The sequence below is a fragment of the Lampetra fluviatilis genome, unplaced genomic scaffold (assembly GCF_964198595.1).
Source record: "Lampetra fluviatilis unplaced genomic scaffold, kcLamFluv1.1 SCAFFOLD_231, whole genome shotgun sequence".
NCBI lineage: Eukaryota > Metazoa > Chordata > Hyperoartia > Petromyzontiformes > Petromyzontidae > Lampetra > Lampetra fluviatilis.
In genome coordinates this window covers 44,472-70,139 of record NW_027620674.1, presented here as the reverse complement: position 1 = coordinate 70,139, position 25,668 = coordinate 44,472, and the positions used below count along the sequence as shown (strand labels likewise).

At 57.3% G+C, this 25,668-nt stretch overlaps 1 protein-coding gene across 1 annotated transcript in view; it reads right to left on the bottom strand.

The window, feature by feature from the left end:
* Positions 1–1,870: 1,870 nt before the first annotated feature.
* Positions 1,871–25,668, bottom strand: part of LOC144954242 (transient receptor potential cation channel subfamily M member 3-like) — a gene marked incomplete at its 5' end in the record, with an annotated part of 67,123 nt that continues 43,325 nt past the window's right edge. Inside the window, 5 exons of the mRNA XM_078884780.1 lie at positions 1,871–3,789; positions 8,279–8,411; positions 13,039–13,068; positions 22,855–23,030; positions 24,318–24,462. Of these exons, the coding sequence (XP_078740906.1) occupies positions 1,971–3,789; positions 8,279–8,411; positions 13,039–13,068; positions 22,855–23,030; positions 24,318–24,462 (2,303 nt within the window). The remainder of the gene's footprint in view (positions 3,790–8,278; positions 8,412–13,038; positions 13,069–22,854; positions 23,031–24,317; positions 24,463–25,668) is intronic.

The window sequence follows — 25,668 nt, the reverse complement described above, 5'->3', positions numbered from 1 at the left end:
CCCACCATCCACTCAACTACCCACCCACTCAACCACACGCTGAGCTACCTCTCTGCCCACCCGGCTATCCACTCACTCACCCACTGCTACCAACCCACTCGCCCACCCACTCACCCAATCACTCACCCCCCACTCGCTCACCCACCCACCCACCCACCTACCCACTCGCCCACCCACCCACCCACTCACCCACCCACCCACTCACCCACCCACCCACTCACCCACCCACTCATCCACCCACCCACTCACTCACCCACTGCTACCAACCCACTCACCCACCCACTCACCCAATCACTCACCCCCCACTCGCTCACCCACCCACTCACCCACCCACCCACCCACTCACCTACCCACTCGCCAACCCACTCACTCACCCACTCTGTTACCCACCCACCCACTCACCTACCCCCTCGCCCACCCACTTGCTCACTCACCCACTCTGCTACCCACCCACTCGCTCACCCACCCACCCACTCGCCCACCCACTTGCTCACCCCACTTTGTTACCCACTCGCTCACCCACTCAACCACTATGCTACCCACCCACTCACCCACTCACTCACCCCCACTCGCTCACCCACTCACTCACCCACTCTGCTACCCACCCACTCACTCACTCACTCACCCACTCGCCCACCCACCCAATCGCTCACCCACCCACCCACTCACCTACCTACTCGCCCACCCACTCTGCTACCCACCCACCCACTCACTCACCCACTCGCCCACCCACTCGCTCACCCAACCACCCACCCACCCACCTACCCACTCACCCACCCACTCGCTCACCCAACCACCCACCCACTCACCTACCCACCCGCCCACTCACCTACCCACTCGCCCACCCACCGGCTCACCCACTTGACCACCCACCCACCCACTCACCTACCCACTCGCCCACCCACCGGCTCACCCACTCGCCCACCCACCCACCCGCTCACCCACTCGCCCACCCACCCACCCGCTCACCCACTCGCCCACCCACCCACCCGCTCACCCACTCGCCCACCCACCAACCCACCCACCACCCACTCGCCCACCCACCCACCCACCCGCCCGCCCACCCACTCGCCCGCCCACCCACTCGCCCGCCCACCCACTCGCCCACCCACCCACCCGCTCACCCACTCGCCCACCCACCAACCCACCCACCACCCACTCGCCCACCCACCCACCCACCCGCCCGCCCACCCACTCTCCCGCCCACCCACTCACCCGCCCACCCACTCACCCGCCCACCCACTCACCCACCCACCCGCCCCGCCCCGCCCAGCCCGCTCAGCAGAACGTCTCGGCGGGCTCCCCGGGCTCTCTCCGCTGCCTGCGCTGGGACTGGCTCCTGAGCAGCGCCGCCGCGCCCGTCGAGGAGGAGCCGCCGGTGCCAGCTGCCCCGTCCCCACCGCCACCACCAGGCCAATCCATCCTCTCCCCGATGGACTGGCTCTTACGAGTCGGGGGGTGACCACCGCCACCACCACCACCACCGCCACCACCACCGCCACCACCACCGCCACCACCGGCACCACCGCCGCCCGCCTCGCCGTCGTTGTTGTTGTCACCGCCGCGTCGGAAGAGCGCCGTGCGGCGCCGGCTGTTGTCCAACATCTCCCGGCCGCCGCCACCGTCACCGTCACCACCGCCATCGTCATCATCGTCGTCTGCGTCTTCCCGCTCCGCGACCGAGGCGGCGCTGTCCTCCTGCCGGAGCCGCCGGCTCCTGCGGCTCACCCCGGTGCCGCCCGTGCCGGTACCGGTGCCACCGCCACCGCCGGAGGACGACGACGAGGACTGCTGCGGCGCCGGCGCCGACCGCCCCCCCCGAGTCCACGTCGGACTCAGCGTCCGAAGCGGCCGTGCTGCCCAACTCGGCCTCGCGCTCCGCCTGCGAGCAGCCCAGAGCGCCGGGGACGCCCAGACGGGACACCGGGTCCGGCGACAAGCGGCCACCGCCACCGCCGACGCCGGCTGCGTCACCGGAGTCTCCGCCGCCGTCGCCGCCAGCGGCCGCCGAACCGCACAGCCGTTCCTCGCTCCCCCCCACCGCCTCCACCGCCACCTCCTACTCCGGTGGCTGAGCTCCCGCCGGAGCCGCCGCCGCCGCCGCCGACGCAGCTGGTGTCGATGCAGTCGACGATGGTGGTGTACTCGGAGTTGCGCGGCGACTTGGCGAGGGCCGGCGGCGGCGGCGGCGCCGGCGGCAGCATGAGGCTTCGCGATCGCACCAGCAGCGGGCAGAGCTCGGGCTCCAGCCGCGTCGGCGTGAGGTCGCACTGGTCGCCGGGGGGAGACGCTCGTGGCGGTGCCGGCTGCGGCACCGGCGCGGAAGGGGCTGCCGCCGGGACGACGCCGGTGCCACCGCCGCCGCCGTAGAACATTCCGGGCACGGGCGCCACCACGAGGTAGCGGTTGCTCTTGGAGCGCTCCAGCGGGCACGAGCGCGACGCCTCCAGGTCGCGGTGGTGCGTCCGCGACGGCGACGCGTCGGCCGACAGGGCGCCGGCTCTGCCGCCGCCACCGCCACCGCCACCACCGCCGGGCGAAGACGACGAAGAGAGCGCCAACAGCGTGGGGGCCGAACGGCCCTCGGGGCGGCAGGAGGCGGCCGCTAGCGCCGCAGCCGCAGCCGACGACTCGCCGGGCGCCGGCGAGAGGGAGGAGGCCGACGCCGACGGCGACGGAGACTGCGACGCCGAGCGGTAACGCCGGCGGGCGCTGTCGCCCAGGGGCGCCAGGGGGGCCGGGGCCGACGAAGAGTCGTCCGACACGAAGATGTCGATGCAGGAGCCGAGGCGGTGACGCCGGCGCTCGTTGAAGGAGCCGCCGGCGCCCTCGGCACGCGGGCGACCACCGCCGCCACCGCCGCCACCACCGCAGCCGGAGCCGCAGCCGGACTCCCGGCGAAAGCTGCAGCCGGCGCTGGCGTAGCCGCTGCGGCGCCTGCTGCCGAACGGCTCGTAGCCGTAGCTGTCGGAGGGCGTCAGCAGCAGCTGTTGTTGCTGTTGCTGTTGCTGCTGCTGCTGGTACTGAAGCTGCTGGTGGAGCTGCTGGTGCAGCTGCTGCTGGTACAGCTGCTGCTGCTGCTGGGACGCGACCGAGAATGCGCTGGTGGCGTGGTGCAGGCTCATGGAGCGCTCCTTCTGGTAGCCGTCGCCGGACGGAGTCCAGCCGGGCCACGGCGGGGTGCTGGCTCCGTCGCCGCCACCACCGGCACCGCCACCGTCCCGGTCGCGCCGGTGCATCAGGTGGAAGGAGTAGCTGCGGCGCTGCGCCGCTGGGTGCTGCTGCCCCGGAGGGCGGTGGTGGTGGTGGTGGTGGTGGCGGTGCTGGTGCGGTTGCTGGGACATCGACATCGACGGCGGCGGCGTCGTGGCTACGGCGGCGGTCAGCGCCGGCGTGGCGCTGGGAGACGCGGCGCGACGCTCCGAGGCTGCCCGCCGGTGCAACGCCGGCGTTTCCAGGTGAAAGAGGCTCCCGCCGCTACCGATGCTTCCGCGCCGGTTGTGGTCTCCCCCTCCTCCTCTCGCTCCTCCTCCGGCACCGGCGCCACCACCGGGACCACCGCCACCGCCACCGGGACCGTCCGACGAGCTGTGGGAGTGCAGCCTGGCCAGCCCGGCACCCGAGGCGGCACCGCCGGCTCCCCCCGGTGCGAGGCGTTCCAGGGCGCCGGCGATCCTGGACGTGGCCTCTTCGAGCTGGGCGAGCCGCAGGTCGACCGTCTGGATGGAGGCCTTCATGAAGTGCTCCCGCTCGTTCACCTCCTCGAGGCGCATCGCCATGTTCTCCACCCTGGCGGGGGGTGAGCAGCGTGGGGGGCAACGGGGGGTGAGCAGCGTGGGGGGCAACGGGGGGTGAGCAGCGTGGGGGGCAACGGGGGGTGAGCAGCGTGGGGGGCAACGGGGGGTGAGCAGCGTGGGGGGCAACGGGGGGTGAGCAGCGTGGGGGGCAACGGGGGGTGAGCAGCGTGGGGGGCAACGGGGGGTGAGCAGCGTGGGGGGCAACGGGGGGTGAGCAGCGTGGGGGGCAACGGGGGGTGAGCAGCGTGGGGGGCAACGGGGGGTGAGCAGCGTGGGGGGCAACGGGGGGTGAGCAGCGTGGGGGGCAACGGGGGGTGAGCAGCGTGGGGGGCAACGGGGGGTGAGCAGCGTGGGGGGCAACGGGGGGTGAGCAGCGTGGGGGGCAACGGGGCACCCCCACCCGGGAAGGAGGCTCAGACAAAGACGGCTCCGAGGGCCGCTAGCTTCGGTGCGCCCCAGGTCCCCCTTTGCTCTGTGGGTCCCGGCCATTTCTACGTAGGTCCAAGGCCCTTTCTGTGTAGGCCCCAAGCCTCTGTAGGCCCCAAGCCTTTCCTCTGTAGGCCCCATCCCTTCCTCTGTAGGCCCCAAGCCTTTCCTCTGTAGGCCCCATCCCTTCCTCTGTAGGCCCCAAACCTTTCCTCTGTAGGCCCCAAACCTTTCCTCTGTAGGCCCCATCCCTTCCTCTGTAGGCCCCAAACCTTTCCTCTGTAGGCCCCAAGCCTTTCCTCTGTAGGCCCCAAACCTTTCCTCTGTAAGCCCAGGCCCTTTTTGTGTAGGCCCCAAGCCTTTCCTCTGTAGGCCACAAGCTTTTCCTCTGTAGGCCCCATCCCTTCCTCTGTAGGCCCCATCCCTTCCTCTGTAGGCCCCAAGCTTTTCCTCTGTAGGCCCCAAGCCTTCCTCTGTAGGCCCCATCCCTTCCTCTGTAGGCCCCAAGCTTTTCCTCTGTAGGCCCCAAGCCTTCCTCTGTAGGCCCCATCCCTTCCTCTGTAGGCCCCAAACCTTTCCTCTGTAGGCCCCAAACCTTTCCTCTGTAGGCCCCAAACCTTTCCTCTGTAGGCCCCATCCCTTCCTCTGTAGGCCCCATCCCTTCCTCTGTAGGCCCCATCCCTTCCTCTGTAGGCCCCAAACCTTTCCTCTGTAGGCCCCAAACCTTTCCTCTGTAGGCCCCAAGCCTTTCCTCTGTAGTCCCCATCCCTTCCTCTGTAGGCCCCATCCCTTCCTCTGTAGGCCCCAAACCTTCCTCTGTAGGCCCCAAACCTTTCCTCTGTAGGCCCCATCCCTTCCTCTTTAGGCCCCAAACCTTCCTCTGTAGGCCCCAAACCTTCCTCTGTAGGCCCCATCCCTTCCTCTGTAGGCCCCATCCCTTCCTCTGTAGGCCCCATCCCTTCCTCTGTAGGCCCCATCCCTTCCTCTGTAGTCCCCATCCCTTCCTCTGTAGGCCCCATCCCTTCCTCTGTAGGCCCCATCCCTTCCTCTGTAGGCCCCATCCCTTCCTCTGTAGGCCCCATCCCTTCCTCTGTAGGCCCCATCCCTTCCTCTGTAGGCCCCAAACCTTTCCTCTGTAGGCCCCAAACCTTTCCTCTGTAGGCCCCAAGCCTTTCCTCTGTAGTCCCCATCCCTTCCTCTGTAGGCCCCAAACCTTCCTCTGTAGGCCCCAAACCTTTCCTCTGTAGGCCCCATCCCTTCCTCTTTAGGCCCCAAACCTTCCTCTGTAGGCCCCAAACCTTCCTCTGTAGGCCCCATCCCTTCCTCTGTAGGCCCCATCCCTTCCTCTGTAGGCCCCATCCCTTCCTCTGTAGGCCCCATCCCTTCCTCTGTAGTCCCCATCCCTTCCTCTGTAGGCCCCATCCCTTCCTCTGTAGGCCCCATCCCTTCCTCTGTAGGCCCCATCCCTTCCTCTGTAGGCCCCATCCCTTCCTCTGTAGGCCCCATCCCTTCCTCTGTAGGCCCCATCCCTTCCTCTGTAGGCCCCATCCCTTCCTCTGTATGCCCCAAGCTTTTCCTCTGTAGGCCCCAAGCTTTTCCTCTGTAGGCCCCATCCCTTCCTCTGTAGGCCCCAAACCTTTCCTCTGTAGGCCCCATCCCTTTCCTCTGTAGGCCCCAAACCTTTCCTCTGTAGGCCCCAAACCTTTCCTCTGTAGGCCCAAAGCTTTTCCTCTGTAGGCCCCAAACCTTTCCTCTGTAAGCCCAGGCCCTTTTTGTGTAGGCCCCAAGCCTTTCCTCTGTAGGCCACAAACCTTTCCTCTGTAGGCCACAAGCCTTTCCTCTGTAGGCCCCATCCCTTCCTCTGTAGGCCCCAAGCTTTTCCTCTGTAGGCCCCATCCCTTCCTCTGTAGGCCCCAAGCTTTTCCTCTGTAGGCCCCATCCCTTCCTCTGTAGGCCCCATCCCTTCCTCTGTAGGCCCCAAGCTTTTCCTCTGTAGGCCCCATCCCTTCCTCTGTAGGCCCCAAGCCTTTCCTCTGTAGGCCCCAAACCTTTCCTCTGTAGGCCCCAAACCTTTCCTCTGTAGGCCCCATCCCTTCCTCTGTAGGCCCCATCCCTTCCTCTGTAGGCCCCATCCCTTCCTCTGTAGGCCCCATCCCTTCCTCTGTAGGCCCCAAGCTTTTCCTCTGTAGGCCCCATCCCTTCCCCTGTAGGCCCCAAGCTTTTCCTCTGTAGGCCACAAGCCTTTCCTCTGTAGGCCCAAGCTTTTCCTCTGTAGGCCCCAAGCTTTTCCTCTGTAAGCCCAGGCCCTTTTTGTGTAGGCCCCAAACCTTTCCTCTATCTGTCGGTGGAAGCAGCCGCCCCCCTGTGAGTGAGTGAGTGGGTGAGCGATTGAGGGAGTGAATGAATGAGTGAGTGGGTGAGTGATTGAGTGAGTGAGTGGGTGGGTGGGTGAGTGAGTGAGCGATTGAGTGAGTGGGTGAGTGATTGAGTATATGGGTGGGTGAGTGAGAGAGTGGGTGAGCTAGTGAGTGGATGAGTAAGTGGGTGGGTGAGTGATTGAGTGGGTGAGTGGGTGAGTGAGTGGGTGGGTGGATGGGTGGGTGAGTGAGTGAGTGAGTGGATGATTGAGTGGATGGGTGAGTGATTGAGTGAGTGGGTGAGTGGGTGGGTGGGTGAGTGAGTGGGTGAGTGATTGAGTGGGTGGGTGATTGAGTTGGTGGGTGGGTGGGTGAGTGAGTGAGTGAGTGGGTGGATGGGTGGGTGAGTGAGCGAGTGAGTGGGTGGATGGGTGGGTGAGTGAGTGAGTGAGCGATTGAGTGAGTGGGTGAGTGATTGAGTGTATGGGTGGGTGAGTGAGTGAGCGAGTGGGTGAGCGAGTGAGTGAGTGGATGAGTGAGTGGGTGGGTGAGTTATTGAGTGGGTGAGTAGGTGGGTGAGTGAATGAGTGAGTGAGTGATTGAGTTAGTTAGTGAGTGGGTGGATGAATCAGTGGGTGGGTGAGTGAGTGAGCGATTGAGTGAGTGGGTGAGTGATTGAGTGTATGGGTGGTTGAGTGAGCGAGTGGGTGAGCGAGTGAGTGAGTGGATGATTGAGTGGGTGGGTGAGTGATTGAGTGGGTGAGTGAGTGAGTGAGTGGGTGAGTGATTGAGTGAGTGAGTGAGTGGGTGGGTGGGTGGGTGGGTGGGTGGGTGGATGGGTGGGTGGGTGAGTGAGTGAGCGATTGAGTGAGTGGGTGAGTGATTAAGTGTATGGGTGGGTGAGTGAGCGAGTGGGTGAGCGAGTGAGTGAGTGGGTGAGTGATTGAGTGAGTGGGTGGGTGAGTGAGTGATTGAGTGAATGGGTGGGTGAGTGAATGAGTAGGTGGGTGAGTGATTGATTGAGCGAGTGAGTGGGTGGGTGTATGGGTGGGTGGGTGAGTGAGTGGGTGAGTGATTGAGTGAGTGGGTGGGTGGGTGGGTGAGTGGGTGAGTGAGTGAGTGAGTGAGTGGGTGAGTGAGTGATTGAGTGAGGGAGTGGGTGGGTGGGTGAGTGGGTGAGTGAGTGAGTGAGTGGGTGAGTGAGTGATTGAGTGAGGGAGTGGGTGAGTGAGTGGGTGAGTGAGGGAGAGAGTGGGTGAGTGAGTGGGTGAGTGTATGGGTGGGTGAGTGAGTGAGTGGGCGAGTGGGTGAGTGGGTGAGTGGGTGGGTGAGTGATTGAGTGAGTGATTGAGTGGGTGGGTGAGTGAGTGAGTGGATGAGTGGGTGAGTGAGTGGATGAGTGGGTGAGTGGGTGGGTGAGTGATTAAGTGAGTAGATGAGTGAGTGATTGAGTGAGTGGGTGAGTGAGTGAGTGAGTGAGTGAGTGATTGAGTGAGTGAGTGGATGAGTGAGTGGGTGAGTGGGTGAGTGATTGAGTGGTTGAGTGAATGATTGAGTGAGTGAGTGGGTGAGTGAGTGGGTGAGTGGGTGGGTGGGTGATTGAGTGGGTGGGTGAGTGAGTGATTGAATGAGTGAGTGAGTGATTGAGTGAGTGGGTGGGTGAGTGAGTGAATGATTGAGTGGGTGGGTGAGGCGTGCCTCTCTGTGGTGATGCGGATCCTCTCATCGGTGGAGGAGGTGAATCGTTCCTCTTTGTCGGTGAAGTAATCTTCCACGCACTGCTCCTCCAGATCCAGCAACCTCTTCATTTCCTCGTCCGTCAGCACCAGCTCTGCCGAATCATCATCAATATCATCATCGTCAACATCATCATCAACATCATCAACATCATCATCAACATCATCAACATCATCAACATCATCATCAACATCATCAACAACATCATCATCATCATCAGCATCATCACCATCATCATTATCATCATCATCAACAACATCATCATCATCAACATCATCATCATCATCAACATCATCAACATCATCAACAACACCATCATCATCTTCCACGCACTGCTCCTCCAGATCCAGCAACCTCTTCATTTCCTCGTCCGTCAGCACCAGCTCTGCCGAATCATCATCAATATCATCATCGTCAACATCATCATCAACATCATCAACATCATCATCAACATCATCAACATCATCAACATCATCATCAACATCATCAACAACATCATCATCATCATCATCAGCATCATCACCATCATCATTATCATCAACATCAACAACATCATCATCAATATCATCATCAACATCAACATCATCAACATCATCAACAACACCATCATCGTCTTCCACGCACTGCTCCTCCAGATCCAGCAACCTCTTCATTTCCTCGTCCGTCAGCACCAACTCTGCCGAATCATCATCAACATCATCATCATCAACATCAACAACATCATCATCAACATCATCAACATCATCAACAACACCATCATCATCTTCCACGCACTGCTCCTCCAGATCCAGCAACCTCTTCATTTCCTCGTCCGTCAGCACCAGCTCTGCCGAATCATCATCAACATCATCATCATCATCAACATCATCAACATCATCAACAACACCATCATCATCTTCCACGCACTGCTCCTCCAGATCCAGCAACCTCTTCAATTCCTCGTCCGTCAGCACCAGCTCTGCCGAATCATCATCAACATCATCATCATCAACATCAACGACATCATCATCAACATCATCATCAACATCATCCACATCATCAACAACATCATCAACAACATCATCATCATCATCAACATCACCATCATCATCAGCATCATCACCATCATCATTATCATCATCAACAACATCATCATCATCAACAACATCATCATCAACATCATCATCATCAACATCATCAACAACATCATCATCATCATCATCAACATCATCAACATCATCAACATCATCAACAACATCATCAACAACATCATCATCATCATCAGCATCATCACCATCATCATTATCATCATCAACAACATCATCATCAACATCAACATCATTATCAACATCAACATCATCAACATCATCAACAACACCATCATCATCTTCCACGCACTGCTCCTCCAGATCCAGCAACCTCTTCATTTCCTCGTCCGTCAGCACCAGCTCTGCCGAATCATCATCAATATCATCATCATCATCAACATCATCAACATCATCATCAACATCATCATCAACATCATCATCAACATCATCAACAACATCATCAACAACATCATCATCATCATCAACATCATCACCATCATCACCATCATCATCACCATTATCACCATCATCATCACCATCATCATCAACACCACCATCATCAACATCATCACCATCATCATCACCACCACCACCATTATTACCACCATCATCATCACCACTACTATACACTAGTAGCGTGGTGTATAGTAGCGTTGTGTATAGTAGCGTGGTGTATAGTAGCGTGGTGTATAGTAGCGTGGTGTATAGTAGCGTTGTGTATAGTAGCGTGGTGTATAGTAGCGTGGTGTATAGTAGCGTGGTGTATAGTAGCGTGGTGTATAGTAGCGTGGTGTATAGTAGCGTTGTGTATAGTAGCGTGGTGTATAGTAGCGTGGTGTTTAGTAGCGTTGTGTATAGTAGCGTGGTGTATAGTAGCGTGGTGTATAGTAGCGTGGTGTATAGTAGTGTGGTGTATAGTAGCGTTGTGTATAGTAGCGTGGTGTATAGTAGCGTGGTGTATAGTAGTGTGGTGTATAGTAGCGTGGTGTATAGTAGCGTGGTGTATAGTAGCGTTGTGTATAGTAGCGTGGTGTATAGTAGCGTGGTGTATAGTAGCGTGGTGTATAGTAGCGTAGTGTATAGTAGCGTGGTGTATAGTAGCGTGGTGTATAGTAGCGTTGTGTATAGTAGTGTATAGTAGCGTGGTGTATAGTAGCGTGGTGTATAGTAGCGTGGTGTATAGTAGCGTGGTGTATAGTAGCGTATAGTAGCGTGGTGTATAGTAGCGTTGTGTATAGTAGTGTATAGTAGCGTGGTGTATAGTAGCGTGGTGTATAGTAGCGTGGTGTATAGTAGTGTAGTGTATAGTAGCGTGGTGTATAGTAGCGTGGTGTATAGTAGCGTGGTGTATAGTAGCGTGGTGTATAGTAGCGTGGTGTATAGTAGCGTTGTGTATAGTAGCGTAGTGTATAGTAGCGTTGTGTACAGTAGCGTGGTGTATAGTAGCGTGGTGTATAGTAGCGTGGTGTATAGTAGCGTGGTGTATAGTAGCGTGGTGTATAGTAGCGTGGTGTATAGTAGCGTGGTGTATAGTAGCGTGGTGTATAGTAGCGTAGTGTATAGTAGCGTGGTGTATAGTAGCGTGGTGTATAGTAGCGTGGTGTATAGTAGCGTGGTGTATAGTAGCGTGGTGTATAGTAGTGTGGTGTATAGTAGCGTAGTGTATAGTAGCGTAGTGTATAGTAGCGTGGTGTATAGTAGCGTGGTGTATAGTAGCGTGGTGTATAGTAGCGTGGTGTATAGTAGCGTGGTGTATAGTAGCGTGGTGTATAGTAGCGTGGTGTATAGTAGCGTGGTGTATAGTAGCGTGGTGTATAGTAGCGTGGTGTATAGTAGTGTATAGTAGCGTGGTGTATAGTAGTGTATAGTAGCGTGGTGTATAGTAGTGTGGTGTATAGTAGTGTGGTGTATAGTAGCGTGGTGTATAGTAGCGTGGTGTATAGTAGCGTGGTGTATAGTAGCGTGGTGTATAGTAGTGTATAGTAGCGTGGTGTATAGTAGTGTAGTGTATAGTAGTGTAGTGTATAGTAGTGTATAGTAGCGTGGTGTATAGTAGCGTGGTGTATAGTAGCGTGGTGTATAGTAGTGTAGTGTATAGTAGTGTATAGTAGCGTGGTGTATAGTAGTGTAGTGTATAGTAGTGTATAGTAGCGTGGTGTATAGTAGCGTGGTGTATAGTAGCGTGGTGTATAGTAGCGTGGTGTATAGTAGTGTGGTGTATAGTAGCGTGGTGTATAGTAGCGTGGTGTATAGTAGTGTAGTGTATAGTAGCGTCGTGTATAGTAGTGTATAGTAGCGTGGTGTATAGTAGTGTAGTGTATAGTAGTGTATAGTAGCGTGGTGTATAGTAGCGTGGTGTATAGTAGCGTAGTGTATAGTAGCGTTGTGTATAGTAGCGTTGTGTATAGTAGCGTGGTGTATAGTAGCGTTGTGTATAGTAGCGTTGTGTATAGTAGCGTAGTGTATAGTAGCGTTGTGTATAGTAGTGTAGTGTATAGTAGCGTGGTGTATAGTAGCGTGGTGTATAGTAGCGTGGTGTATAGTAGCGTGGTGTATAGTAGCGTGGTGTATAGTAGCGTGGTGTATAGTAGCGTGGTGTATAGTAGCGTGGTGTATAGTAGCGTTGTGTATAGTAGTGTGGTGTATAGTAGCGTGGTGTATAGTAGCGTGGTGTATAGTAGCGTGGTGTATAGTAGCGTGGTGTATAGTAGCGTAGTGTATAGTAGTGTATAGTAGCGTTGTGTATAGTAGCGTTGTGTATAGTAGCGTTGTGTATAGTAGCGTTGTGTATAGTAGTGTGGTGTATAGTAGCGTGGTGTATAATAGCGTGGTGTATAGTAGCGTGGTGTATAGTAGCGTGGTGTATAGTAGCGTGGTGTATAGTAGCGTAGTGTATAGTAGCGTAGTGTATAGTAGTGTATAGTAGCGTTGTGTATAGTAGCGTAGTGTATAGTAGCGTAGTGTATAGTAGCGTGGTGTATAGTAGCGTGGTGTATAGTAGCGTGGTGTATAGTAGTGTGGTGTATAGTAGCGTTGTGTATAGTAGCGTTGTGTATAGTAGCGTTGTGTATAGTAGCGTTGTGTATAGTAGCGTGGTGTATAGTAGTGTGGTGTATAGTAGCGTTGTGTATAGTAGCGTTGTGTATAGTAGCGTGGTGTATAGTAGCGTTGTGTATAGTAGCGTTGTGTATAGTAGCGTGGTGTATAGTAGCGTGGTGTATAGTAGCGTGGTGTATAGTAGCGTGGTGTATAGTAGTGTGGTGTATAGTAGCGTGGTGTATAGTAGCGTGGTGTATAGTAGCGTGGTGTATAGTAGCGTGGTGTATAGTAGCGTGGTGTATAGTAGCGTGGTGTATAGTAGTGTGGTGTATAGTAGCGTTGTGTATAGTAGCGTTGTGTATAGTAGCGTGGTGTATAGTAGCGTTGTGTATAGTAGCGTTGTGTATAGTAGCGTGGTGTATAGTAGCGTGGTGTATAGTAGCGTGGTGTATAGTAGCGTGGTGTATAGTAGTGTGGTGTATAGTAGCGTGGTGTATAGTAGCGTGGTGTATAGTAGCGTGGTGTATAGTAGCGTGGTGTATAGTAGCGTGGTGTATAGTAGCGTGGTGTATAGTAGCGTAGTGTATAGTAGAAGCAGCGGCAGCGTTGACTCACTCAGCGCTCCTTCGCGATCATCCGTCTCGGCTCCACCTCCTGCTCCACCTCCTGCTCCACCTCTTCCTCCTCCTCCTGCTGCTGCTAACACAAAGACATCATCATCATCATCACTGCGATCATCATCATGATCATCATCATCATCATCACCGCGACCATCATCACAATCATCGCCATCATCACGATCGTGACCATCACAGCGATCATTATCACAGCGATCATCATTATCATCGCCATCATCACCGCGATCATCGCCATCGTCATCATCGCCATCATCATGATCGTGACCATCACAGCGATCATCATCACAGCGATCATCATCATCATCATCATCACCGCGATCATCATCATCGCCATCATCGCCATCATCATGATCGTGACCATCACAGCGATCATTATCACAGCGATCATCATCATCATCATCACCGCGATCATCATCATCGCCATCATCACCGCGATCATCGTCATCATCGTCATCATCATGATCGTGACCATCACAGCGATCATTATCACAACGATCATCATCATCGCGATCATCATCATCGCCATCATCATGATCGTGACCATCACAGCGATCATTATCACAGCGATCATCATCATCATCATCACCGCGATCATCATCATCGCCATCATCACCACAATCATCATCATCGCCATCATCGCCATCATCACGATCGTGACCATCACAGCGATCATTATCACAGCGATCATCATCATCATCATCACCGCGATCATCATCATCGCCATCATCACCGCGATCATCATCATCGCCATCATCGTCATCATCACGATCGTGACCATCACAGCGATCATCATCATCGCGATCATCATCATCATCATCGCCATCATCGTGATCGTGACCATCACAGCGATCATTATCACAGCGATCATCATCATCGCCATCATAGCTATCATCGCCATCGTCATCATCGCCATCATCGTGATCGTGACCATCACAGCGATCATTATCACAGCGATCATCATCATCATCATCATCACTGCGATCATCATCATCGCCATCATCGCCATCATCATGATCGTGACCATCACAGCGATCATTATCACAGTGATCATCATCATCATCATCATCACCGCGATCATCATCATCGCCATCATCACCGCGATCATCATCATCATCATCATCATCGTCATCATCACGATCGTGACCATCACAGCGATCATTATCACAGCGATCATCATCATCGCCATCATAGCTATCATCGCCATCGTCATCATCGCCATCATCGTGATCGTGACCATCACAGCGATCATTATCACAGCGATCATCATCATCATCATCATCACTGCGATCATCATCATCGCCATCATCGCCATCATCATGATCGTGACCATCACAGCGATCATTATCACAGTGATCATCATCATCATCATCATCATCACCGCGATCATCATCATCGCCATCATCACCGCGATCATCATCATCATCATCATCGTCATCATCACGATCGTGACCATCACAGCGATCATTATCACAGCGATCATCATCATCGCCATCACCGCGATCATCGCCATCGTCATCATCGCCATCATCATGATCGTGACCATCACAGCGATCATTATCACAGTGATCATCATCATCATCATCACCGCGATCATCATCATCGCCATCATCACCGCGATCATCATCATCGTCATCATCGTCATCATCACGATCGTGACCATCACAGCGATCATTATCACAGCGATCATCATCATCGCCATCACCGCGATCATCGCCATCGTCATCATCGTCATCATCACGATCGTGACCATCACAGCGATCATTATCACCGCGATCATCATCATCATCACCGCGATCATCATCATCGCCATCATCACCGCGATCATCATCATCGCCATCATCGCCATCATCACGATCGTGACCATCACAGCGATCATTATCACAGCGATCATCATCATCGCCATCACCGCGATCATCGCCATCGTCATCATCGCCATCATCATGATCGTGACCATCACAGCGATCATTATCACAGCGATCATCATCATCATCACCGCGATCATCATCATCGCCATCATCACCGCGATCATCATCATCGCCATCATCGCCATCATCACGATCGTGACCATCACAGCGATCATTATCACAGCGATCATCATCATCATCACCGCGATCATCATCATCGCCATCATCACCGCGATCATCATCATCGCCATCATCGTCATCATCACGATCGTGACCATCACAGCGATCATCTTCATCGCCATCATCGTCATCATCACGATCGTGACCATCACAGCGATCATCATCATCGCAATCATCATCATCATCGCCATCATCATGATCGTGACCATCACAGCGATCATTATCACAGCGATCATCATCATCGCGATCATCATCATCATCGCCATCATCATGATCGTGACCATCACCGCGATCATCATCATCGCAATCATCGTCATCACCGCAATCATCATCACAATCATCACCACCATCCCTGTTAGCATCTTCGCCATCACCGCAATCATCATCACAATCATCACCACCATCACCGCGATCATCATCGCCATCATCGTGATCATCACGATCATCGCTATCTTCACGGTGATCGCAATTGTCGTCATCATCACGATCATTATCATCATCATCTTCATCAACGTGATGATCAACTGCGCACAAACAACAATGATACATTTCTAGATTTGAAGCTTTCGTGACTGCAAGGATTCATCTTCTTGGTTCTTTCGGTAAAGTCACGTAGAAGGGAAATAATAAAATAATAAAAATATTAAACAATAAAAATTATCACGACGTTTCGAATGCAACACAAGCAATCGTCATCAGGTGTGAAATCCACAGAAAGAAAATTTGAAAAAATATCATTTTCTTTTGCTGTGGATTTCACACCTGTTGACGATTGCTCATGTTGCATTCGAAACGTCGTGAGCATTTTTATTGTTTTATATTTTTATTATTTTATTATTTCCCTTCTACGTGACTTTACCGAAAGAACCAAGAACAACAATGATACAGTTATTCAAGATGTAATCCCTTATATTGCTTATAAGGGATTACATCTTGAATCATTGCTTCACTTGATGCAGCTAATTCGGCTGTGACGGTCCCACCTGATGACGGAGACTTGTGTTGCCTCCGAAACGTCGTCAATTTTAATTTGTTTGTTTTGTTTTATTTTACTTTCATTAATTTTAATGTTTTACCCACGTGACTTTACCGAAAAAACCTTAGAATATGAATCATTGCAGTCACGAAAGCTTCAAATCTAGAATTAATGATACAGTTGTAATGAGAGAGCACCATCTGGTGGTGATGGGGGGGGGGGTTACAGCGGACATCTGCACGGCCACCGCTGGGTAACCGGCGTCCAATCCGAAGCAGGGATTCGATGTGGGCGGAGCTACGGGGAATATTCTAGAACCATCCAGCGGGTTCCACTAGGGGGCGTGGCAGTAGGTGGCAGAGGTCGCAAACGGGTTTTGATTCCTTATCCCCCGTACCCGGCCGCACCAGGGTCGCAAACGGGTACCCGTAACCGGCTGGGTACGGGTAGCCGTTCCCTACCCGTACCCTACCCGAAATGGGTGACAAACAGCACCCCGAGCTCTCAATACTCTGATAGTGCGTTGTTTTTGAGTTGTGCGCCTTTTGGCGTCATCTGGTCCAACACCAAGTGAGACTAGGCTCTGAGAAAAGCTGTCTCGGGTGTGGACCAATCAACTTCAAGGACCATGTGAGACTAGGCTCTGAGAAAAGCTGTCTCGGGTGTGGACCAATCAACTTCAAGGACCATGTGAGACTAGGCTCTGAGAAAAGCTGTCTCGGGTGTGGACCAATCAACTTCAAGAACCATGTGAGACTAGGCTCTAAGAAAAGCTGTCTCGGGTGTGGACCAATCAACTTCAAGGACCATGTGAGACTAGGCTCTAAGAAAAGCTGTCTCGGGTGTGGACCAATAAACTTCAAGGACCATGTAAGACTAGGCTCTAAGGAAAGCTGTTTCGGGTGTGGACCAATCAACTTCAAGGACCATGTGAGACTAGGCTCTAAGAAAAGCTGTCTCGGGTGTGGACCAATCAACTTCAAGGACAGTGCATATCATTATCATCATCAGAGTTGTTTCTTTTTGTTTGCATTTTTACTGCTTGTGTTGTGCTTATTGCAAACATGATCCCTTTGTACCAGTTGAAAGGGTAAAAACCTACTACTATATTTTGCCACCGGTAAAGATGTCTCATAGTGGAGAAGCTGCGTGGCCATACGGGCTACGTGGCCCAGCCCAACCCGGCCTAGCCCGCCGGAGGAGCTCACCGATGGGACTTTGTGTCGAGGATCTTTCGAGGGATTTGCGAGCTCCTCACACGACCCAGCCTGATGGCTAAAACCCAGGATGGATCGGAGGCAGGGCCATTGAGGCAGACTCCATCTTCTCAGCAACCCGCGACCACCAACCATCCTTGCAGCGCCTCACGGCTCTCCGAACCTCCGAGTGAAGGCTGGCGTGGGATGCTGTGCATGATGAGAGTGGGCCTGTCGCTTTTTCTCAGCCAGCCTGAACACCTCCTCTGTCAGCCAGGGTCTCTGGGGAGGTCTGGACCGTGTACCCAAAGCAGCCATTGCAGCTGCATGAGTCACAGTCCTAAACCTCGCCCATTTCCCCTCGACATCAGGAGGAGTGGGGGACGATGCCAACCCCAGCCGCAAGCGATGATGAAATTCTCGCTTGCAACTTTCATCAGCTAGCTGAGACCAGGCCACGATGGGTTTGAATGGGGTCCTGGGTGTACACCCACCACTGGAGTGGAAGAATGGCCGGCGCATCTTACAGATGACAAGTCGATGGTCATTGGGCAGATCAGCTCCAAGGACATGGGCCCGCACCCGCTGTTCCATCACTATGTAGTCCAGCAGATGTTCTTGCTTGGACCCGGCATGCATCCATGATGTTGTGTGGATGCGCCGATGCCGGAACAGCGTGTTGGTAATTACAAACCCATGGGCTGCACAAAAATCTAGCAGCCTCCTACCGTTGTTATTGAGCTGATCTGGCCCATGTCATCCATAGAAGGCATCTGACTCATCGCCTTGCCTGCATCCCTCCACGGATGTTCGTCTTCGGTGGGGGCATAAGTAACCACGACCACCACTCCTCGCCTCTGGTTGATGGGAAAGTGAGCCAAAAGTAGCCTGGGGCTTACAGCTTCCCACACCTCACCGCCACGCTCCCACGTCCCCTTCATTCTTTTGTTCAGAAGAAGAGCCACTCCCTGTTGTTTGGCAGTCTCTATGCCCCGAGTAGAGGACTGTCCACCCCTCATTAATGCCACAGAGATCCAGGCGGTACCGGTCCAGCTCTCGACAGAGGAGTGGCAGCCTCTCCTCCGCAAGTGAGCGTTCTAACATTCCACGTGGCCACGCGAAGTGGCTTTTCGTTGTTTCTGGAGGAGCCCCGAGGGTGAAGATTCAATCTCCTGGCTCCGCCAATTGGGGTTTGGCCAGGAGACGTCATAGACGCCTGTCCCCCCCCCGGGGCCTCCGGCACAAGCTTATTATTATTTTTGACATCGTGGTCTAGCGGTAGTTAATTGAAGGTGGAGGGGTTACCAGCCCCTCGCACCCGTTCAGAGCCCCCATTTGGCCGCTGTGGTGGTCACAGACGCCATGAGGGGCAAGGCCAATCAGAATTGGCCCTCCCCCCAACGGCACTGCCCACCACAACGTTGCCGTCCGGCAACGCTGTCCGGCACCACTCACTCACCCACCAACCCACTCACTCACTCACCCACTCACTCACTGGACCCACCCACTCACCCACTCACTAACCCACCCACTCACCCACTCACCCACTCATTCACTGACCCACCCACTCACCCACTCACTAACCCACCCACTCACCCACTCACCCACTCACTCACTGACCCACCCACTCACCCACTCACTAACCCACCCCACTCACCCACTCACCCACTCACTCACTTACCCACCCACTCACTCACTCACCCACCCACTCACTCACTCACTTACTAACCCACTCACCCACTCACCCACTCACTCACTGATTCACCCACTCACCCACTCACCCACTCACTTACTAACCCACCCACTCACTCACTCACTTACTAACCCACCCACCCACCCACCCACTCACCCACCCACCCACCCACTCACCCACCCACCCACCCACTCACCGACCCACCCACCAACTCACCGACCCAGCCACCAACTCACCCACCCACCCACCAACTCACCCACCCACCCACCAACTCACCCACCCCCACTCACCCACCCACCCACCCACCCACCCACCCACTCACCCACCCACCCCACCCACTCACCCACCCACTCACCCACCCACCCACTCACCCACTCACCCACCCACCCACCCACTCACCCACTCACCCACTCACTCATCCACTCACTCACCCACCCACTCACCCACCCACCTACCCACTCACTCATCCACCCACTCAATTACCTCCTACACCTGCTCGACTTCCACCACCACCAACACCTCCACCACCACCACCTCCACCCACTCACCCACTCACTCACCCACCCACTCACCCACTCACTCACCCACCCACTCACCCACTCACTCACCCACCCACTCACCCACCGACACAATCACTCACTCACCCACTCACCCACTCACCCACCCACTCACTCACCCACCCACCCATCCACTCACCCACTCACCCACCCACCCACTCACTCACCCACCCACTCACCCACTCACCCACTCACCCCACCCACCCACCCACCCACCCACCCACCCACCACTCACTCACTCACCCACCCACCCACCCACTCACTCACTCACCCACCCACCCACTCACTCACCCACTCACCCACTCACTCACTCACTCACTCACTCACTCACCCACTCACCCACTCACCCACCACTCACCCACCCACCCACCCACCCACCCACTCACCCACCCACTCACTCACGCACTCACCCACTCACCCACCCACCCACTCACCCACCCACTCACCCACCCACCCACTCACCCACCCACTCACTCACCCACTCACTCACCCACCCACCCACTCACCCACTCACTCACTCACTCACCCACTCACTCAATCAATGACTCATTCACTCACCCACCCACTCATTCACTCACCCACTCACTCACCCACCCACTCACTCACCCACCCACTCACCCACCCACCCACCCACTCACTCAATCAATGACTCATTCACTCACCCACCCACTCATTCACTCACCCACTCACTCACCCACCCACCCACTCACCCACTCACTCACCCACCCACTCACCCACCCACCCACCCACCCACCCACCCACTCACTCAATCAATGACTCATTCACCCACCCACCCACTCATCCACCCACCCACTCACCCACCCACCCACCCACTCACTCACCCACCCACTCACCCACCCACCCACTCACTCACCCACCCACCCACCCACCCACTCACTCACCCACCCACCCACCCACCCACCCACTCACTCACCCACCCACCCACTCACTCAATCAATGACTCATTCACCCACCCACCAACTCACTCACCCACCCACTCACCCACCCACCCACTCACTCACCCACCCACCCACCCACTCACTCACCCACCCACCCACCCACCCACACCACCCACTCACCCACTCACCCACTCACCACTCACCCACCCACCCACTCACCCACCCACCCACCCACTCACCCACCCACCCACCCACCCACTCACCCACCCACCCACCCACCCACTCACCGACCCACCCACCAACTCACCGACCCACCCACCAACTCACCCACCCACCAACTCACCCACCCACCCACTCACCCACCACTCACCCACCCACCACCCACCCACCCACCCACCCACCCACTCACCCACCCACCCACCCACCCACTCACCCACCCACCACCCACCCCACCCACCCACCCACCCACACCACCCACCCACCCACTCACCACCCACCCACTCACCCACCCACCTCCCACTCACCCACCCACTCACCCACCCACCTACCCACCCACCCACCCACCCACTCACCCACCCACCAACTCACCCACCCACCCACTCACCCACCCACCCACCCACCCACTCACCCACCCACCCACCCACCCACTCACCCACCCACCCACCCACTCACTCACCCACCCACTCACCCACCCACCTACCCACCCACCCACCCACTCACCCACCCACCTACCCACCCACCCACCCACTCACCCACCCACCACTCACCCACTCACCCACCCACCCACTCAACCACACCCACTCACCCACCCACCCACCCACTCACCCACCCACTCACCCACCCACTCACCCACCCACCCACCCACTCACTCACTCACCCACTCACTCACCTACCCACCCACCCACCCACCCACTCACCCACCCACCCACCCACTCACCCACCCACCCACCCACTCAACCACACCCACTCACCCACCCACCCACTCACCCACCCACCCATTCAACCACACCCACTCACCCACCCACCCACCCACTCACCCACCCACCCACCCACTCACCCACCCACCCACCCACTCACTCACCCACCACTCACCCACTCACCCACCACCCACCCACTCACCCACTCACTCACCCACTCACCCACCCACTCACCCACCCACCCACCCACCCACTCACCCACCCACCCACCCACCCACTCACCCACCCACCCACCCACTCAACCACACCCACTCACCCACCCACCCACCCACCCACTCACCCACTCACCCACTCACCCACTCACCCCCCCACCCACCCACTCACTCACCCACCCACCCATCCACTCACCCACTCACCCACCCACCCACTCACCCACCCACCCACTCACCCACTCACTCACCCACCCACTCACCCACTCACCCACTCACCCACCCACCACTCACTCACCCACTCACTCACTCACCCACTCACTCACTCACCCACTCACCCACTCACCCACCCACCCACCCACTCACCCACCACTCACCCACTCACCCACCCACTCACTCACGCACTCACCCACTCACCCACCCACTCACCCACCCACCCACCCACTCACCCACCACTCACCCACCCACTCACCCACCCACTCACTCACGCACTCACCCATTCACCCACCCACTCACCCACCCACCCACCCACTCACCCACCACTCACCCACCCACTCACCCACCCACTCACCCACCCACCCACCCACCCACTCACCCACCCACCCACCCACCCACCCACTCACTCACTCACCCACCCACTCATTCACTCACCCACTCACTCATCCACCCACCCACCCACTCACCCACTCACTCACCCACCCACCCACCCACCCACCCACCCACCCACTCACTCACTCACCCACCCACCCACCCACCCACTCACCCACCCACCCACTCACCCACTCACCCACCCACTCACCCACCCACCCACCCACCCACTCACCCACCCACCCACCCACTCACCCACCCACCCACCCACCCACTCACCCACTCACCCACTCACCCACCCACCCACTCACGCACCCACCCACCCACCCACCCACTCACCCACCCACCCACCCACCCACTCACTCACTCACCCACTCACCCACCCACCCACCCACCCACCCACTCACCCACCCACCCACCCACCCACCCACCCACTCACTCCCCACTCACCCACCCACCCACTCACTCACCCACTCACCCACCCACTCACCCACCCACCCACCCACCCACTCACCCACCCACCCACCCACTCACCCACCCACCCACTCACCCACCCACCCACTCACTCATCCACCCACCCACCCACCCACCCACCCACCCACCCACTCAATTACCTCCTACTCCTGCTCGACTTCCACCACCACCACCACCAACACCTCCACCACCTCCACCACCTCCATCGTGGTGGCGTCTGAGACGGCAGCAAAGGTACTTAGCGAGGAGGCTGAGGTGAGACAGGATGATGAGCGGTGGGGGGAGCACGGGCCTCTCGTGGAAGGTCATGATGAGCTGGTAGCGTTGAAACTTCCACACCTGGTTCGAGATGGACTTTACCTCGAAGAACGTGTTGCTGTGGGGGGGAGGGGGAGGTAGGGAGGAGGGAGGGAGGGAAGGAGGAGGGGGGGAGGGAGGAGAGGGAGGGAGGAGAGGGAGGGAGGGAAGGAGGAGAGGGAGGGAGGGAGGGAAGGAGGAGGGGGGAGGGAGGAGGGAGGGAGGAGAGGGAGGGAGGGAGGAGAGGGAGGGAGGGGAGGGAGGGAGGGAGGGTGAATGAGTGGGTGAGTGAGTGAGTGGGTGGGTGAGTGGGTGAGTGAGTGGGTGGGTGGGTGGGTGAGTGGGTGGGTGGGTGGGTGAGTGGGTGGGTGGGTGAGTGGGTGAGTGAGTGAGTGGGTGGGTGGGTGGGTGGGTGAGTGAGTGAGTGAGTGGGTGGGTGGGTGGGTGGGTGGGTGAGTGGGTGGGTGGGTGGGTGAGTGAGTGGGTGGGTGGGTGAGTGGGTGGGTGGGTGAGTGGGTGGGTGAGTGGGTGAGTGAGTTGGTGGGTGGGTGGGTGAGTGAGTGGGTGGGTGGGTGGGTGAGTGGGTGGGTGAGTGAGTAAGTGAATGGGTGGGTGGGTGAGTGAACGGGTGAGTGGGTGAGTGAGTGGGTGAGTGGGTGAGTGAGTGGATGGGTGGGTGGGGAGTGAGCTTGGTTCCGTGTGAGATAAATGGAGACTTGTGAAGGTGATGGTGGTGGTGATGGTGATGGTGGTGGTGATGGTGGTGATGGTGGTGGTGATGGTGGTGATGGTGGTGGTGATGGTGATGATGGTGGTGATGGTGATGGTGGTGATGGTGGTGATGGTGGTGGTGATGGTGGTGATGGTGATGGTGGTGGTGATGGTGGTGATGGTGGTGGTGATGATGGTGATGGTGGTGGTGATGGTGGTGGTGGTGATGGTGGTGGTGATGGGGGTGGTGATGGCGGTGGTAATGGTGGTGATGATGGTAATGGTGGTGATGATGGTGATGGCGGTGATGATGGTGGTGATGGTGGTGATGGTGGTGATGGTGGTGGTGATGGTGGTGATGGTGGTGGTGATGGTGACGGTGGTGATGGTGACGGTGTTGATGGTGACGGTGTTGATGGTGATGATGGTGGTGATGGTGATGGTGACGATGATGATGATGGTGATGATTATGTTGGTGACGATGGTGGTGGTAATGGTGTTGATGATGATGATGGTGTTGATGATGACGGTGTTGATGGCGATGATGGTGGTGATGGTAATGGTGGTGACGATGGTGGTGGTAATGGTGTTGATGGTGATGATGATGATGGCCGTGATGGCGGTGATGGTGATGTCGGTGGCGATGTCTCCTCACTTGAAGACGGCGATGAGCAGGTTAACGAGGAGGATGTTAGCGACGAGTAGGTAGCAGGCCATGATGGCCGGAGTGATCCAAGCTCCTGGGATGCAGCGCGGCATCCGCTTGCCATCGTCGTCGTACAGATTGTCGCCACACGGCGCTGTGATGGCATCACCACCAACGTCACCGTCGTCACCATCACCGTCAACACCGTCACCGTCAACATCACCATCACCACCGCCATCGTCACCGTCATCATCGTCATCGTCATCATCGTCACCACCATCACCACCGCCATCATCACCATCACCATCGTCATCACCGTCGCCATCGTCGTCGTACAGATTGTCGCCACATGGCGCTGTGATGGCATCACCACCAACGTCACCGTCGTCACCGCCGTCACCGTCAACACCGTCACCGTCAACATCACCATCACACCACCGCCCGTCGTCACCGTCATCATCGTCATCGTCATCATCGTCATCATCGTTACCAACGTCATCGTCACCATCGTCACCGCCGTCACCGCCGTCGCCGCCGTCGCGCCGCCGCCGTCGCCGCCGTCGCCGCCGTCGCCGCCGTCGCCGCCGTCGCCGCCGTCGCCGCCGTCGCCGCCGTCGCCGCCGTCGCCGCCGTCGCCGCCGTCGCCGCCCGTCGCCGCCGTCGCCGCCGTCGCCGCGCCGTCGCCGCCGTCGCCGCCGTCGCCGCCGTCGCCGCCCGTCGCCGCCGTCGCCTCCGTCACCGCCGTCACCGCCGTCACCCGCCGCCCACCGCCGTCACCGCCGTCACCGCCGTCACCGCCGTCACCGCCGTCACCGCCGTCACCGCCGTCACCGCCGCCACCGCCGTCACCGCCGCCACCATCGTCACCGCCGTCACCGCCGTCACCGCCGTCACCGCCGTCACCGCCGTCACCGCCGTCACCGCCGTCACCGCCGTCACCGCCGTCACCGCCGTCACCGCCGCCACCGCCGCCACCGCCGTCACCGGCCGCCACCATCGTCACCGCCGTCACCGCCGTCACCGCCGTCACCGCCGTCACCGCCGTCACCGCCGTCACCGCCGTCACCGCCGTCACCGCCGTCACCCGCCGTCACCGCCGCCACCGCGCCGTCACCGCCGTCACCGCCGTCACCGCCGTCACCGCCGTCACCGCCGTCACCGCCGTCACCGCCGCCACCGCCGTCACCGCCGCCACCATCGTCACCACCGTCACCACCGTCACCGCCGTCACCGCCGTCACCGCCGTCACCGCCGTCACCGCCGTCACCACCGTCACCACCGTCACCGGCCGTCACCGCCGTCACCGCCGTCACCGCCGCCACCATCGTCACCACCGTCACCATCGTCACCGCCGTCACCG